The sequence below is a fragment of the Culex quinquefasciatus genome, chromosome 3, assembly GCF_015732765.1.
Source record: "Culex quinquefasciatus strain JHB chromosome 3, VPISU_Cqui_1.0_pri_paternal, whole genome shotgun sequence".
NCBI lineage: Eukaryota > Metazoa > Arthropoda > Insecta > Diptera > Culicidae > Culex > Culex quinquefasciatus.
Window position 1 is genome coordinate 22,434,865 of NC_051863.1, and position 19,329 is coordinate 22,454,193.

The 19,329-nt window shown below is 38.5% G+C and overlaps 1 protein-coding gene across 1 annotated transcript; it reads right to left on the reverse strand.

Annotated features, from left to right (window-relative positions):
- Positions 1-10,656: 10,656 nt before the first annotated feature.
- On the reverse strand, positions 10,657-11,965 carry LOC6047497 (Golgi SNAP receptor complex member 1). Its single transcript, XM_001864511.2, has 3 exons — positions 11,757-11,965; positions 11,232-11,661; positions 10,657-11,173 (listed from the first exon to the last, which is right to left on the reverse strand). The coding sequence occupies exons 1-3, from the start codon at positions 11,776-11,778 to the stop codon at positions 10,936-10,938; spliced, it is 690 nt and encodes a 229-aa protein (XP_001864546.2). The 5' UTR covers positions 11,779-11,965; the 3' UTR covers positions 10,657-10,935.
- Positions 11,966-19,329: the final 7,364 nt, after the last annotated feature.

Sequence of the window (19,329 nt, forward strand, 5' to 3'; positions counted from 1 at the left end):
AATGATATTAAATTTTAAACAACCTGACTATATTTTTGTATTTCACGTTCCACAAACAGCTAAAAATTGAAATAATATTTATTTGTCTCAAACTTCGTGAGGGCCTTCCCTATGACCAAAGAAGCTTTTTTGTATCGTTGGTTCACCCCTGGGTGATGAATAGAGCGAATGCGTAACGTGATTTTCGAATGATCCCACTTTGTTTACATCTACAAAGTAGGAAGTTGTTCAAGCACAAGCATGACTTTTTTTTCTTAATGGTATGGTATATGAGCTGTTTTATATTCGGTTGATTTTGTTTAATTTTTGCTTGTCTTTGTTTTTGTGTATGTTTTTAAGCTTGGATCGGTTAGAAGAGGTTTTTCTTTTTTACCGATGACGAAGAACTGCGGTGAGAGTGTCATTCTGCGATGTCCCAGTTAAATTCCCTGGCTGATTTTGGAATCCTACAGCTCTTCCTGGTCCAGCTAAAAAATATTGCTAATTCTAGCGAAGCTGATCTAAAAAAACAAAGAAGAATTTTACTAAACCAGTAGGTTTTCAAACGGAATCAAATTAAGATTAAAGGAGCTATTACACTACGGCAAACAAACAAACACACTCGCACATTTTGACAGTTTGCCAGCTTTGTTTGTTTGCCTGGATTTGTTTGTACAAACGTCAGCCTGCATGCATTTTCACTTGTTTGCGAGTTGGCAAACTTTCAAACACGAAAAAGTGCGAGTTTGTTTGTTTGTTTGCGGTAGTGTAATGGTTCCTTAAGACAGCTTCTTGATGGATACAACAGCATCGACTTCAATTTAAAATTATAAAAAATGACGATCTCGCATTCAACTTTTTAAAGATTTCTTAACTTCAACTCCAGGTCCTCAAAAGCCACATTTTTTTCATTCTTGAAAAAAAAATTTTTTTAGTGATCGATAGCAATACTCTCTACTTTTGGCGAACAGTAAATTGGTTCCAATTTGACCAGGGGGATGCTAAAGGCCGCCATCTTGGGTGATTGAGATTGATAACGCGCGCAAACTGCGCACAGTGAAAACAAAAATATAAAGTCACAGTTTACACCTTGGTTTACACAGTATTTTAGTTTAACGTTTCATGTGATAAAAGTACAACTTTAAATAAGGTCATCGGCCCGATTTGTGCTTAATAATCCCTACTGTAGTACACTCAACCCCCGGTAGTTGGTCACTTTTTCGTTTGACACTTTTTTAGTTTGTACCCCGTTGGTTGGTCAAAGTCAAACTAAAAAGTGACGAACTGTCACTTTTTACACAGCGCTCACGCACACTATCAAAACAAACGTTTGGTAGGGTTTGTGAACTCCGCGTAAAAGGGGTGTCAATCTAAAACGTGACCCCGTTCGTTTGACAACAGTTGGTGTCAAACCATCGGGGTTTGAGTGTAGTTTATTTTGCAAATAAATTGATATAAATCACCTCACAAACATACACTAACTTTTAAACGTACATTGCGGTAGAATTTTACATAGAAACAATAATAACTTTATTTCCATTTTATGCCTGCAGTTTTTGTACTTTTTTTACAGTGCGCAGTTGCTTTGTTTTGATTCCGTAATGAACAGTGTGGGGTGCTAGCGTAACGGACGCAGCTCGTAATCGCTGCCGATCGTCCACCCGTCCGCCCTCTGACCGAAGTCCGTACGCTGGCCATCCCGGAACACACATCCGGTTCACCTGGAACCACTCGCGTCGTGCGGCAGCTCGTCGCTGCATCCACTCCTATCCACTGTCCGCATAAGACTAACTCTCTCGCGTCCTTTCACTCTCTCACACAACTACTCTCCCACAACTTGTGCCAAAGGGCAGCACACTCGGAGGGGTCAGACCCTACAATCCCCCCTTGGTTTTATTTGACCATAAAGCTTAATGAAGTTTCTGGTACTCATAAAAGCGCACCTCAATACAACTACACTTATTCATATTCGTAGAAACCATACATTCAAACGTAGTTTGTTCATTTGCTCATTGTTAACGTTTAAAGTGAACTGTACTCTACATCGATGTTTTTCAAAACAAGACTAGATAAAATAGACTCTTATTCGTTATGTTCAAAGTTCCTTCTCAAATGTCTGAGATATTAGCAGTTTATCGAGTTAAATACTTGTGATGCATATTTTTAGCTACTACATTTGAATTACTCTGCACATATTCCAAATACTTCAATTGAGCTCCAATAACACTACTTCCTCTCTCCGTTTTTTTTTAATTATCTTGAATATTACCAGCATCTAAGTCCCTCGTGCCTCTAATGTTGTCATATCAGCACTTATCAGCACTGACGATCAATCAAACAAGTTTCTATAAATGTTGCAAAATAATTTGCTTACACAGCGAATATCAGCAAATTGGATAGATTCAGGAGCTAGTGCCTAACCTGCCAAACATATGAGGATTTCCTTACAACTTTTCAAAGATAATTTAAACTTGCTATCTTGCTTCATTTCCGGTTTTTTCTGAATTTATCCTATTGTGACAAGAAACGTGACGCTTACTAATTATTTGTCAAAGTTGTTTGATCCCGCACTCAAAACATTATCTGATTCATTCTAGAACAAGAAGATCTCAAATAATAAAATCAAACATAGATAACAACGAAAGCTTTGAGTATGATTTCCAATGCAATATTTGTATTCTAAGCTTTACACTTTCTGTCAACTATATCTACTTGAAAAGAACGATCTACACATTTCAACAAATAATAATAGAAAAACAAGTTCAACTAAATAACAAAACAATCCTATATGCTAAATTTGTTACCGAATCCGGTTTATGCTTTTCCATTCTAAAACAACTATCTTTGTTGCAAAACACATCTAAAAATCCGTCTTATAATCTACTCTAGCGATTACAAAATTCTACCAGTAAATCATTCAACATGTTTTGACTGCAACATAGACAAATCATTGTTGTTTTAATATCAATTCGTCGCAGTTCTATCTTCGTAATATCTAATGCCCATTATGCACTCATGCTTCTACACCACCTATGTCTCTGACTCTGTTCCACAATTTTCCAGTATGACATTGACATTATTCATACGTATTGTATTTTGGTTCAACTACAAACAAATTAAAATGTTTCACGCATTTAAACCATAACTACGCGTGATCATCTTCTTCAACTAAATAGAAATTTTAATTACACACGTGATACAGAATTATAATATTTAATAAACGATCAAATGGCAAAACAATATTTCTCTACTAAATTTACAAAAGGTCCTATCTGCATAGGAAACCCATGACTTATAGGTTGTTTTTAAAATTTACTCTAGATTTATTTACTTTTTTGTATCAACACAAGTTCAGGAGCTTATCTCTTTATTTCCTAAATTTGACTAGATTTCAAATAACACATTGCCAGGGTTTATTTCATCAGACCATCCACAATTTCTGTATCGGTTACGTTTAATCCTAGTAATGAACTGGTTATTTTAATACTTATGTTAAATATTTAAACTAACCATTATCTAAAACCCCAAACATCTACATATACGTTCTTTAAAGTGTAACTTTCCTAATACTTTATTGTACAACAAAAGACATGTACAAAAACAGGGTTAACGAATCATACAACTGTTCTCAAACCAACATGGCTGAATAGCGTAAGTTTTTACGAATCGATGTCCCTTAAATATACTAACTTTACAATCACAGCTATATTACTTAATTCAACTGAATACCATGCCATCCTAAAATGTTAAACATCCGATCCTTGCAACCTTCTGATACTATCCCTAAAGAACTGATAAGCGATCTCACCCAATGTTACTCCAGTCACATAAGTTAGGGATAGGCACATTCTTTTTAACATTCCGAGGAGTATTAACTAAATCATGTTACTTATTCTCCAAACATTATATAGTGTATTCATTACTGACTTTTGTTTAAATTGTGTTTTCAGAACCTCCTAACAATGTTTAAATAAAGTGACAAAATCTCCAACAACTTAAACGCTGAATACATCCTTAAATTTGATCTTCTTTGACTTCCCATTGAACACAGTTACTATAGTATATAATTAGGCATCAGTTGGAACTGAATATTTTACTAAACATGTGACTCATTGAAATCTTCCTAATGCTTATGCATAAAATTAGATTAGCCACTCCAAATCTAAAATCAAAACCATTTTCCACAGTATTATTTCAAAAACACAAATGATAAAAAGTGAGCATTCGATTCCAACTAAGCCCCGCAATTATGTTATCATTTTACAAACATTTCGCTACTTTTCCACTATTGAGCATTTCGAGCTGTTTCATACAGAGAACACTGGAACAATGATCGATACCATCAGCCACTGTCAGTTATTCCTCGACATGTAACACCCGGAACAATTGATTTAAGAACATATATGTTCTCTACCATCTGAAACCACACTTACTATGACACCCGTGGACAGTATATTTGTCCACCACCTGTAACGACAACCACAGGGACGATTCAAGTTGAGTTTGATTGTAGCTAGACATCTGATTACCTTCCGTATCGGTTACAAACAACTCAATTTCTGTTCATATTCAGCTAGACGACTTTTACTTTTTTTTTACTTTACCCGTGAACATCCATATGCTCACCACCTATAATAACTATAGGGACAGTTCTAATCAATTCGTGAACAGCTAGACAACTGAACACTTTACCCGTGAACAACCATTTGTTCACCACCTATACAAACTATAGGGACAGTTCTAATCAATTCGTGAACAGCTAGACAACTGAACACTTTACCCGTGAACAACCATTTGTTCACCACCTATACAAACTATAGGGACAGTTCTCATCAATTCGTGAACAGCTGGACAACTGAACACTTCCCGAACAATTATTGGTATACCAACTGTAAAAACCATAATAAAGACTTTTACCAGTGAACAAACGTTTTGTTCACCACCTGTTTCACAACAGGGACATTTAACGCTTCAACAACCTCATGTTCTAACCTTTTCATTAACAGGAACATTTTACCCGTGAACACCTTCATGTCCACCACCTGTGTAATTACAGGGACATTTCACCCGTGAACTGCTTGTGCTCACCACCTGTTTAGTTACAGGGACATCCAACTGGAAAAATTGCACCCGTGAACAACTCCATGTTCATCACCTGTTCAACAACAGGGACATTCCACCCGTGAACAACTTTATGTTCACCACCTGTTTAATCACAGGGACATTCACCCGGAAAGATTGCACCCGTGAACAACTTCATGTTCACCACCTGTTCAACTACAGGGACATTCCACCCGTGAACAACTTTATGTTCACCACCTGTTTAATCACAGGGACATTCACCCGGAAAGATTGCACCCGTGAACAACTTCATGTTCACCACCTGTTCAACTACAGGGACATTTACCCGTGAACAACTACATGTTCACCACCTGTTTAATCACAGGGACATTCCATCTGGAAACATTTCACCCGTGAACAGCTTTCTGTTCACCACCTGCAACTAATGTTACAGGGACATTATCTTGGTGCCTGACCAGCCAACGACTGTCTAAACACGCAATAAAACGTCATCAAACCTTCCACGCTCCACATGTAAGCTTGTCCTTTTTCACGCATCAACTGCTACTGAAATCCAAAAAATCGTTTCCTTCCTCAATCGTTGAAAAGCCGCAACTTCCTACGTCAAAACTATTGAAGTTCTTCGTCAAACTTTTTTTGTCGAAATTCTACGTCAAACCCTATGTAGTCTTACGTTAAAATAATCGAAGTTCTACGTCAAATCAACCGTTGTCCTACGTTACACAATCATAGTTTCAATCAAATTAATTTAAGTCTTACGTTAAAAGAATTGAAATTCTACGTCAAATTTATTGTAGTTCTACGTTACTATAATTGGGTCCTAAAATGAAGCTTAGATTGCTGATATTATTGTCTACAGCGATAGAGCTTATTTTTCTGAGCACAATGACCCTTTGTACGACCATAAAGAGCTTAAAATGGATTTTTAAATCAATTTTGAAAAATTAACCTCGCGGTCCTTCTTGACAGAAAAGCTCCTACTTGACAGCTCGTTCAAAGGGGACCATAGTTGATCCATCGAAAAAATGTTGTCTTGCCAAAAAAAATTTTTGCATTAAAATGAAAAAAAGTGATCAGAAATGGTTTTTAATCGTGTTTTTTACCGTTGTACATAAAAATTGAGATAGGGCTTTAGTACCCAATTGAATCCTGCGTCAAAGTTATTGTAATCCTATGTTAAAATAATTTAAGTATACGTCAAAATTAATGTAATCCTACGTTAACCGCCGAATCCTACGCCAAACCAATCTGTCATCTATTCTATTCCTGAACATGCATGGGCCACAAAACGCACCCGACCATATGACGTTTCTTTTATGTGTTTGTCAAATTCAAAAGCTCATCGTGAATTCACAAACACAACACTCCAGGCATTATTTCAATCGCCACGATCCTTCTTGCCTTCCTTTTCAAACAGCTCCGATCAAAAGAGAGGGAGAGAGAGAGCCTGACTCCTCCTCCCCTTTCCAAAACAAAGCTTGAAAACAGCACAACTGTCTTCAAAACAATGGCCCGACTTAACACCTGCTGCGCTTCAAATACCTGTTGTTAATCCTCGTCGCCAACTTTGTGGGGTGCTAGCGTAACGGACGCAGCTCGTAATCGCTGCCGATCGTCCACCCGTCCGCCCTCTGACCGAAGTCCGTACGCTGGCCATCCCGGAACACACATCCGGTTCACCTGGAACCACTCGCGTCGTGCGGCAGCTCGTCGCTGCATCCACTCCTATCCACTGTCCGCATAAGACTAACTCTCTCGCGTCCTTTCACTCTCTCACACAACTACTCTCCCACAACTTGTGCCAAAGGGCAGCACACTCGGAGGGGTCAGACCCTACAAACAGCTGTTCTTTTATGCTGGAGCCGAAGTTGACATTTCCCTTTTGTTCTGGTGCCGAAGTTGACAGCTTGTGTTGGCTACGGGCGAGCTGCCTGTAGTGAAATATAGATGTCGCCCCCCTGCAAGGGGCTGGAAACTCCAATATTTCTTAGGAATACTTAGTATACTAACGAGATTCCAGTATACTTGTTAGTATACTAACCGAAAAGCAATAAACTGTTAGTGTATTAGGATACTCTCAGTATATTGGTAAGTATACTGGCGGTATGTAAAGGAAATGATAAGTACCTATACTAACATATATTTTGATATACAGGTTAACATAATAATTATAGCCCTAAGAGTTTCCAACCACTTGCCCCCCTGCATTTGACAGTTCAAAATTGAGGCCGTTTTGCGAACCACTATTCAGCACCCAGATTCACCCATACAAGTCTCCATACAATTTTGGCTGCTGTCCATACAAAAGTGGTACCGTAAACCGGGGTGACTTTGATAGGATTTCAATTTGTTTTTGGAATATTTTTCAACTGTTAAGGTCTTTTCTCAAAATTATTATTTTTAAAACATGTACTGGGGTAAGCCACACAAAGTCCATGCACTATTTTTGAAAAAAAAGTTTTTTCAATAGTGTTTGGAAAAATAGTTACGTTAAAAATTCTTAGTTTAAATTCCGGGGTGACTTTGATAGTCATAGATTTTCTTGTTAAAATCAGATTTAAGGTGTTCAAACTTTATTTTTACGTCAAATGTACCATCACTAAGGTTGCTGATATAGTTTTAAAGAAAGAAAATCAATGTTTATGTTAAGTTAACTAAGTTTATGAGCTTTTTATCAAAATACATATAAATTTCAGGTAAAACTGTTAAAATGTTGGATTTTTTCCTTAAATACGTTAAAACTAGTTTTGTTTATAAAATTATCGATTTATATTGCATTTTAAACTGAATTCAAAGCACGAATCACAAGTTTTCACATTTTACATGAAATTTGTTCAACTGAATTTGCCTATAATTTTGGAGATTTTTTTTTACTTGTGTCTCAAAAACACATATTATTATTTTTTACAAACTTTTTCAACCTTAAGTACGTAAATATTCAAACAGCAGTAACTTTTGAGTGAATTTTCTGATCAATTTGATGTCTTCGGCAAAGTTGTAGGTATTGTTGACGACTATTGAGAAAAAAATAGGTACACGGAAAAAAATGCAGATTTTTTAATAATTTTTTTCACAAAAACTCAATTTCCTTAAATTGGGTCCAAAAATTAAGCTTAGATTGTTAATATTCTTGTTTACTCCCCCTCTTGTTTGTTGAAAAATTAACCTCGCCTTTCTTCTTGACAGAAAAGTTCCTACTTGACAGCTCGTTCCAAGGGGACCATAGTTGATCCATCGAAAAAATGTTGTCTTGTCATTTTTTTTTTTTTTTTTTTGCATTAAAATAAAAAATGTGATCAGTAATGGTTTTTAATCGCGTTTTTTACCAAAAAAATCAAATTATTCGCTCTACAGCATTGCCTTGGCGTTCTCGATTGCGAGATTCCTACTCGAAACTAGGTGTTCGAAGGCTTGATTGTTGAGGCAATTGCAAACCTCTTTTTACACCTTAGCTTCCATCCACCCCAGGATTCGAACTGACGACCTTTGGATGCCTACCAGCGACTCCACCGAGGCAGGACCCAGGGAGACGACTCCTACACCTGGACTGAGCTAACGACCTAACCTTTTTTAGGTTAGTCCGGGACCAACATTTACTTCCCTTCCGACGGAAGGCGTGATCAGACAAATCTCGTCTCGAAAAATGCCACCGGGACCGTCTGGGATCGAACCCAGGCCGACTGGGTAGAGGCAATCACGCTTACCCCTACACCACGGTCCCGGCGCGTTTTTTACCGTTGTACATAAAAATTGACATAGGGCTTTAGTACCCAATACGTTTTTTTCGAGATTTTTTGATATGTTTTAGAGGACAAAAACTCGCAACTTTTAAGGCATCGAGGTTTTTAAGCGAAGATGGCGTTCGAATGGTGAACGCCCGAAATGTCAAAATCACGCAGTGGTACCAACATTACGGAACAAGTGTGCCATGGCATGACAGCCATATTTTTTTTCTAATGTTGGTGCTACTGCGCGATTTTGACATTTCGGGCGTTCACCATTCGAGCGCCATCTTCGCTTAAAAACCTGGATAGAGAAACATGGTCAAAAAATCTGCCACCGAGTTACGAATAGTGATTTTTGTTAAAAAAAAAAAATTTCATGCAATAATAAATTTGACGTAATTTTTTAATGTCAAATTAAATTTCCAATCGAAAAGTGCTTTACAGATTTTTTGATAGAGGGCTCTGTTTTCAAGATATAGCCACCGATAGTTTGATTTTAGCGAAATATTTGCAGTTTTTCGATTTTTAAAAATAGTGACCATAAATGATTATTTCTGAAAACATTTTTTTTTTTTTTTTTTTTTTGAAAGGTTCAGAACATTTGCTATAAAATTGTCTAAGAGACATTGAAGATTGGACCTCGGGTTGCTGAGATACAACCGCTTTAAGGAAAAGAAACACAAAAATTGTAGTTTTCTAAGTCTCACCCAAGTCTCACCAAAACAACTCACCATATCACTGCAACTAATAGTCCGACTTTCAATGTTAAAACATAAAACATTCGTTAAATTTTGCGATCTTTTCGAAAAAAATGTTTTGAAAAAAATAAATCAAGACTAGCATTTTAAATGGGCGTAATATTCAATGTTTGGCCCTTTTAAAATGTTAGTCTTGATTCAACAATTTCCAAAATATTTAGCATTTACTGGCCAAAAAGATCAAATTTAATGCACTTTTGATCATAATTTCTATTTTGTAAGACCATTTCTCATCATTTTGGTGGCACACACATCCACACGCAAGATGAGAGGTTAACTGCTTAACGAAAGTCGCCATCAATATCTTTTCACTTGCGCTATCGTTTTCAAAGCGCTTAAGATATGAAATTACTTCCAACTACCGGCAACATGTTCTTTTGCACATTAGTTGGCCACTCACTTGAAAAATAATCCCGAAACATGTAAATAATTAGCAAGCGCCATCAAAAAAACAAACGCGCCAAGTCTTTTGACGTTTGAATTTTGATGACCCATTCCAATCGAAGGCTGAAGAAAACCGAGCGAGGAGCGAAAGCAAATAAATAACAAAAGGGTGTTCGCTTAAAATTTCGTCAATTTTGGCAGCACTAAGCAGACCCAAAAGAACGCTGGAAGAAAAAAATAACTAAGCTGAAAATAGGAAAATGGGAAAATCTTTGGAAAATATTTTTTTTAAATGCTTATAAAAGGAATAGAATAACTTTTAGTAAAAGTGTAAATAAACAGAAATGTTCACAAAAAGTTGCTCTATTCGTTGGTCGTTGGTTAGTAAATTTCAAGGAACGCTCCAGATTATCCAGCATCATTCAAACACGACCGCTTATTAGGCTTAAAATGGGTTGATTTCCCCTAGTATCAGCTAAAAAAATCCAGCAATTATTCGGTTCAAAGGTTCAAAGATAGTAAGATAACATATATTGGCAAAAAAATGATTAACTCAATACGGAACATCAAAACCAAAACAAAAACATTTAAAAACTGAAATTTCATTTATTAATTTAAAAAACGTGTTTAAAAAAAAGCGCAAAATAGGAAATTTAGTGTGAAACTTCAAGCACTTTGTAAGCGGTGTTGTATGGATTTATCAGCTAGAAAATAAGACACAAAATACATTTTTTTATCACAAATGCCGTCAATTGCGACTACTGTTTTATTAATCTTCCAGGATAAATAACCGTGTGTTCTGATACATGCCCATTTTTGTTTCTTTTAAATAACTTTCAGCTCTCCTATCTAAACGGTAGCATTGAACAATGAAAATAAAAACTTTAAATAATTATTGCGCCAGTGCGGCTTCCGTTCTTTCGTTTCAAAAACGTGTCCATCTCTTCTCTGGCCGGTCGATCCATCTCTCTTGTCACAGGAGTTTATGTTGTTGTTGTTGTTGTTGATCAGTGAAACGCGTACATCAGCAGCAGAATCGTGCAGACCGCGATGACGCCGCCGAGGATGAGCGACTCGCGCCGCTTCCGGATGTTGATCCGCTGGACGAGGCTCGATATCAGCGGAAACCGGTGCGAGATGTCGTGCATTCGCGTCTGGAAGCGCTTCATGTGCTGCCGCTGGCTCGTCAGGTGCTCCTTGGTCTCCATCGCGATGCTAATCTGGTCGTTGACCATCGAGCTGGAACTGAAAAGTTTGAGGGAAATTTAGTAATTTAAAAATAAATCAAAAATTGTCTTATTACTTGTGCAAATGTGTGTTCTCCTTCAGATACATGTCCCTCCGGCTGAGTCCGGACGTGGACGGTGAACTCATCGACGGTCCCAACCCGGAGCCCCGCAGCAGTTCTTCCCGCTCCATCCGCGTTGTGTGGTTTGCTTGTATTTTGAGAAATTCCTGCCGATAGCCGTGCAGAATCTCCCGGTGCCGCTGCAAGACGTGCATGACGGCGGCGCCCGTTCCCGGAATCTCGGCCATCTTCTCGTTCAACCCGGACAGTTTGTCCAGCATCTGTTCAATCTCCAGCGACAGCGACTCAAAGACGTGATCGCCCAAAAGGGGTGCCGTATCGGATGATCCAGCGGCCGGGGCCGGTGCCGCCGCTCCGACCTTGTTGAACGCAATCAGCTTCAGGTCGATGTCGTTCTCCAGGTGACGGGCTTGCTTTCGCAAGGCTACGTAAGTAAACAACAGAAAAAAAATTAATTCGTCATCAAAATCATACGACTCTCGTTTCTTTATGCAAAACAGAAGAAATTCCGTCACTTACTGTCCCAGGATTCCGTTCCCATGCCTGGTGCTGGGAGGTCAATTTGACCTGCTGTGACTACAAAAAATAACAAAAAGCACAACACAATCTACTTTCGGGAGGAAAACACGAAAATACTTTGAGAAATTCGAAGGAAATTTCGCCCACAATTTCTCACATCAAACTCTCCTTCAAATCGAATCAAAACACTGCGACAGATCGACACTGTTTTGCTGGGATGACGGAACAAAACATTCGATGAGCTGTCAAAAGTGACAATGCTGTGAACGTGCTCCACTGATGAGATTCGCGTCAAAATTGTGTTAGCACAAATTTGGTTTTATTTTTCCCCTTACCTACAAATTTAAATTTAAAATCATTGTTTAAATAATTACAACCTTATACAATTTTTATTTTGAACAAATCAAATAACTGTTTCTAATATGCTACACACAAATTTAAAAATATTCTGGGTCATCACTCGTGGAGTAGTGCTTTTTCTGAACGAGGGGAACGACACATCCGCGTTGACCGAGCGATAAAGCTTCCTCTTTCAAACCTGTTGCAAGATCGATTTCGTTTGATTCAAAAGTCAAGCAGGTCAGCGTGACCACTTAAAAGCGTGATAACTTGCGATAACTGTCCTAAACACTCAAACGCTTCTTATAAATATCTTATAACTTTTGGTACAATTTGTAACTGTCAATACAAAACTTCAAGGAATCATCCTACATCATCATCCTGTACATCATCCTGCAAAAAAAATACAACCGGAGCCGGTCTCAATTGCCTACCAATTGGGTCCTAAAACAAAGCTTAGACTGCTGATATTATTGTTTACAGCTATAAAGCTTATTTTTCTGAGTACAATGACCCTTTGGACGTCCACAAAGAGTTTAAAATGGATTTTTAAATCAATTTGGAAAAATTAACCGGGCGGTCCTTCTTGACAGAAAAATTCCTACTAGACAGCTCGTTCCAAGGGGACCATAGTTGATCCATCGAAAAAATGTTGTCTTGTCATTTGTTTTTTTTTTTTGCATTCAAATGAAAAAAGTGATCAGAAATGGGGTTTAATCGTGATTTTAACCGTTGTACATAAAAATTTACATAGGGCTTTAGTACCCAATTGGGTACTAAAGTCCTATGTCAATTTTTATGTACAACGGTAAAAAACACGATTAAAAACCATTTCTGATCTTTTTTTTTTCATTTTAACTCAAAAAAAAATTTACAAGACAACATTTTTTCGATGGATCAACTATGGTCCCCTTGGAACGAGCTGTCAAGTAGGAGCTTTTCTGTCAAGAAGGACCGCGAGGTTAATTTTTCAAAATTGATTTAAAAATCCATTTTAAACTCTTTGTGGTCGTACAAAGGGTCATTGTACTCAGAAAAATAAACTTTATCGCTGTAAACAAAAATATCAGCAATCTAAGCTTCATTTTAGGACCCAATTGACATCATCTCAGTGCACCGTTTCCAGTTGGAACCTGTTCCGGTGCACTGAAGGTCTGGACCATGTCTATTATTTTTGCAGGATGTATTAGGATGTATTAGGATGATATTTTGCAGTTTTGTATATTTTTGTTTTTAGTTTAATTTGCGAATGAAAAATAAATAACAAAATAAGGATTAATAAGTGAACTAAAAAGTCTAAAAAGACAAAAGTATAAAAGGATAAAAAAAATACAAAAACACAAAAATGTTAAAATACCAAAAATACAAAAAAAAAAACAAACAAATAAAATTACAAAAAACAAAAGTACAAAACACAGTGTTCGGACCCGTGAATTGGCCAACCTCGAACCGCGCTCACCTGAGTTTTTATCCTCCGTTCGTTGGACGTCTAATTTCTACGTTGTGTTTTTTGTCGTGTGTTGTGTGTTTGTGCGTTGTGCCGTCCTCTGTGTGTTCCGTCCCTTTCCGTTCCAAATCTCCTTCCAAATCCTGTCCGTCCCGTTTCCGTCCCGCTTTCTTCCTTCTTTCTTTTGTAGGTTCCACAGGTAAGTACCTTTCAGCGTTACAGTTTTCTAGCAGCGGCAGCAGAATATTTTCTCCCCACAGCAGGCAAAACTTCGGCAGCAGAATCTTCTTCTTTTCCAGGCAAAACGGCGCACGAGAACGGCGGAATCGACCAGGTAACGGTAAGTATTAGGTAAGTTTTTCTTCTTCCACAGGTACACAGAAACAACTCCTCTTATCAGGAAACTATAATTTTATCGAGAAATTAAAAGTGAGAGTGTGTGCAACATGGAGTTAAACTTTCTGTGAAGTTGCTGTGAAGATTACCATAGCACTTTGAAAAGTTTAACTCCATGTTGCACGCACACACTCTCACTTTTAATTTCTCGATTCTTCCGACTACGATTTTATTATTATCCTTGGCAAGATATTTTAACATTCTGCGGTTCTAGAGAGCGTCAGTCTGGCTACTGCGCAAAGTGCGGCGGTCTGTTCTGAACTGTTGGTTGGCTGCGACTATAAAGCGCACTTTGATCAGCGCAACGCATTTTACGACCACGTGTCACTTCAAGGTACCAAAAACCAGCATGGCATCCCGAGCATGCTTTGCTTATTTCAGATTTTTTGCAGCCACGTGACTTATTCAGATATGAAATCAAGCATGTTGATCGAGCATGTCAACAATTGAGCCTACTAAGGGACCTCTGCGATTTCCGCAACGGCGGGATACGATCGCAGCGGAATGATAATTAATCCTGATACCCGCAATACAAGTCCGAAAGGTAAACAAAATGTCTCCTAGAGAAAGAGCAACGCGATCCGACCGCTACGACGATTTATTTCTTCTGATATTTGGCCCAGGCGTGAAGAGGAATGCAGAAAAACGGTGCAATTGAAGAATTCGACGACGTTTTTTCGCTAGGTTCGCTGTTGTTCCAGCGGTGTTCGGAATGACAGCCCCAATAAAGTTTGAGCAGTTTTTAGGGAAAAATCCACGGAAAAATCGCGTTTATGATGAAAAATCAAGCATTTTCAGAAAAGTGGGGTATTGCAAAGTGTGGCAATTTCGCTAACGATCATAATGCTTGGTGATTTGTAGTGATTAATTGTGACAGGTATTTTATTTAAACGATTTTTCTAAAAAGATGATCGATATTTTGGATAACCTGAGTTAAATGGTGCAAAAGTTAAAAGTAATGATGAAATGTTATGTAAAAGTGTTTAAACTTTACTTTTCTTCCCCTTTGATTAAAATATTGACCTTAAAAATGCATTTTGGTGATTTTTTGGATTTTTTTGGAAAAATTCGAATAACTGGCAATTTTTTGAGAAAATTATTGTAATTATGCTGTAATATGTTTCTAATAGTTTGTTCTATCAATAATACTCATATAAGGAGCATTATCAATCAAATAAATCATATTTAAATCAATTTTTCAAAAGATCTTTTTGGTAAATTTGAGGAAAAAACATAAAAAAATACTCAGCCCCTATTATTTATACATCATTCGATTCGTTTATGCGATTGCCACACTTTACAAAAACTTTCATCGACGTTAAAAAATATTGGAAGGAAATAAAAATCAAAAACTGCAAAAAAAATAATATTTCCAAGCACGCTGTCATTCCGAACATCGTTGCGTAGTGCTTCTACTCGCCACCAGGATGCGTGCACGTTTCTGTCGAATCTCTCAATTGTGCGCGTGATCGCGACGATCAAGTCTACCACTACCACCACCCTGCCGTGTATGTACGCAAATTATAGCAAAAGAACGAGGGGCGTGACAATAGTAAGAAATTAAATTATTTAATTAATTAACGGCAGGAATTAAATACATTAACGATTGTTTACGGTCAAAACAACGCCACCTCTCCTTACACTACATTGATTTGACAGTTTGACACCGCACGTGTTTGTTGTTGTGTTTGGTAAAAAAATTGCGTCCTCGAAGAGCAGCTTGAGCAGATAAGTGCCAGCGCGGCACAGGCAAACCGGAAAAGTTGCGCAGAGCCATCCCGGGCAGTGACCAAGACTTGGACCAAGACGTACTAGGGACGATATCGAAGCTGGCCCAGCCGGAAGCGGCGCATTGTGACACACCTGAATGCTGCGTTTGCTTAAACGTATTCTCGACACCAATTCTTCCCGCGGGCCACATATTTCGGCAAAAATGGTCCTATTTATTTGGTCTGGTTTCTTCGTCGCCACTCCCGCCAAACTGCTGGGCATGTTCAACGTGGCCCATCAGAAGTGGTTTCCCCCGATGTTGTCCCTACCGTTGCCACCTTTATCACCGCTGAGTCTTTGACCTCCGTTAGTCCCGTGACGACCTCCATCACCAGTACTACCATGAGCCCGGTGGAAAAGCAAGCGCCGGTTGACGGTGATGAGGACTCTTCCCTGGAACGGAAAGTTGTGTATTTGTTCACGTCCTCGTCAAAGTCCTTAGCGATCGGCAACTTGGCATATTTATTCCAGACACTTCAGGAAATTACCAACTCAACACGGTTCCACCGACGACCGTCGTCGGTGCCACAATTGATGCGATTCTTGTTGAAATAAATGAAACAACAGAGTTGAGTTTTTTTTATTTGTCTATTTTCAATAAAATCTACAAAAAAGTCACCACCTAACGTAAGTGAAGGCCACTTCGAGTAACCAACCCTGATGGTCTCATAATTATAATGGTCCACTCCCTGCTGGTTGTTCCTTGACCCCTGATCCTGAACCTGCGAGCGTTAAAGTGTTCTAGCTGTTGAACCATTTTCCGGATTAATCACTCCTGCATCCGAGCGTGAGTGGACAACAGAATTTCATTTCCTCCGGTGTCGACTTGTTGAAGGCATCGCTGTCACAAGCCACCACCAGCTGCAAAGAAATCTTGCTAGTGTCCGACGCAAGGCGCGTCCCAGGATCTCGTCATCGATTAAACCGCACTTTACCAGCTTTTTGATTTGCTGCTAGCCAATGTCATCAAAATCCGCCGGCTGCAACTTCTCCGCCTATGGCACTTTTGCATCGTCATGCTCCAGAATTTCCTCCGCCTCTTTTTTTTATCCACCATGACCAAGCGCGAAACGAAAACAAACTTGACAGCCGAGCGCGCGAAAGAGACACAAAGCAAACCAATGTTTTCAAAGCAGGTGTGGCGCTGTCAAATGTCAAATGACATGAGGAATTTAATTCCTTAATGTATTAAATAGCAAAAATTAATATATTAAGGCCTTTGTCACGCCCCTCGCAAAAGAATTTATGCTACACGGCAGGGTGGCGAGTCAATTTTGCTCTGCAACCAAACACACAGAAATAGAAAAATATAACTATACCTGCCTCGGTGGAGTCACTGGTAGGCAGTTGGACTAACAATCCAAAGGTCGTCAGTTCGAATCCCGGGGTGGATGGAAGCTTAGATGTAAAAAGAGGATTGCAATTGCCTCAACAATCAAGCCTTCGGACACCTAGTTTTGAGTAGGAATCTCGCAATCGAGAACGCCAAGGCAATGCTGCAGAGCGAATAATTTGATTTTTTTAACTAATACAAAAAAATACCTACCGCGCCAAGTGGCACACCACTCGGATGTGACTTTCTCTGATCAAGCTCAAAATTAGTAGAGCTATTTATACTATCAAGACATGTAAGAATCTCGATTTTAAACCAAATTAGACCACCCTTTTTTGGCACCGCCAAAAATGGTCCAATTTGCTGAAATTTGGAATTCTTGTATGTTTACATAGAATAAACAGCTCCACCAAATTTGAGTATGATCAGAAACATGAAAAAAAACATTAACCTAAAACCAAATACCGAGCCAAATACACTCAACCCCCGGTGGTTGGTCACTTTTTCGTTTGGCACTTTTTTGGTTTGAATACCGTTGGTTTGACAAAGTCAAACTAAAAGTGACGAACTGTCACAATTTACATGGGACTCACGCACACTCTCAAAACAAACGTTTGGTAGTGTGTGTGAACTCCGTGTAAAAGGGGTGTCAAACTAAAAAGTGACCCCGTTCGTTTGACAACAGTTGGCATTGACATGCAGACATACAAATATACAGGAATACAAAAAGACAACAAACAGAAAAATATGAAATTACAAACTTAGGAACTTAAATAAATTTTAAAATATTGCCTATTGCGATAAATTCACAATTCTCCTCCGCTTCGAGTGACAGAAGCTCGGACAGAAGGTTAAAGCTGCTTAACGACCGCGGTGTAAAATTCGGCAAGTTGAATTGAAGTTCAGTATACTGTGGTGAGTGTCCAGGATAAAAGCTATCGAAGCTATCATCGATTTGAAACTGAGCTTTGGGGTGTGTGTCTTAGACAGTTTTCTTCTGTAGTAGTTTGCAGTGTGCACTTTTGTATAGAGCTTTCCACAAGTTGCACGATTGTCTGAAAATCGCTGAAATCTGCAATGTTGAAGAATAATATATAAATAAATAATTACGCATCAAAAGTAGTTTCTGTGATTAAAACATGAGATTTTCAGAGTTATTTTGACATTGTTCATGTTCCGCGAAATTTGCGTGATATTTGGTGTTTTAAAATTGAGGTCGCCGTGAAATTTGCAAATTTCGAGCTTGAAAAATCACTAAGCCTATTTGTTGAGGGAGATTTTCGGGTTCTTTTCAGCGACAAACACCGTTTGTTTTAAGTGTTAGGATAGCTAAAAGCTGTAATTATTTCATTAGGTTTAGGTACAATTATAATTCAACTCCTACTTACATCGGTCACCCTAGTTCAGCACTAATTTCAACAATCTCGACCGAGAATCTACCGGATTTGCGGGCAACTATAATGGTAAGTATTTTTCTTGTTTTCAACAGGTCTTAGTTTTAATTTTGTGAACTTACGCTACTGCAAATAACCTCAAATTATTTCTTTTTCAGGGTTTTCCAACCAACGGAGCGGGCAGCGTTCGAGGCACGGGGTTGGGCACATCGTTTATCCGTAGCGCATATGGAGCAACTTCCGTAAATATGGTAAATATCGGTTAATCCTATGCACGATTATGCACATCATGCGCGGGATTTCAAACGAAATTTTGATCAGTGTGGAATGTGACGTTTCTACACATCAGCTAGAAATGTCATGTCTAGCTGTCATTAGTTTTGTGTTGGACGAAAACGTGGATTTCGGCAAAATAAAAACAATTTTGTGCTAGGCCAGGTTTCCGAATCCTCCTGTCCTCCTGTGCTGAACATTTAAAATGTTCCTTTGCCAGAACGGCCAGAACCAGCACTGTAACAATAGAACTGATTGGGCGGTAAGTTAGGAAGTGAAAACCAATCAGGACTTTGCCATGTTTACGCTTTTTCTGATTACTTTCAGCATTGAAATTGAACCAGAAATGCAACGACGAATGTTGATTCATCCAGCGCTAATTTGGCCAACTACATGGAAAATTATCTGGTCTTGTTTGAGAAACTGCCGGATGTCGAAAGCGGTAGTGAAAAGGAAGAAGATCTTAGTTCCTCCGCGGGTTAGTTGAACGGCGATGGCCCCGGAAGTAACAGAACGCGGGTGCTAGATGAAGAGAAGCTGTAGCACATGCTGAATTTGATCGACCATAAGATGCGTCAAATGAACCAGGACATTAAAACTTTGAAAATAATCAAAATTAAT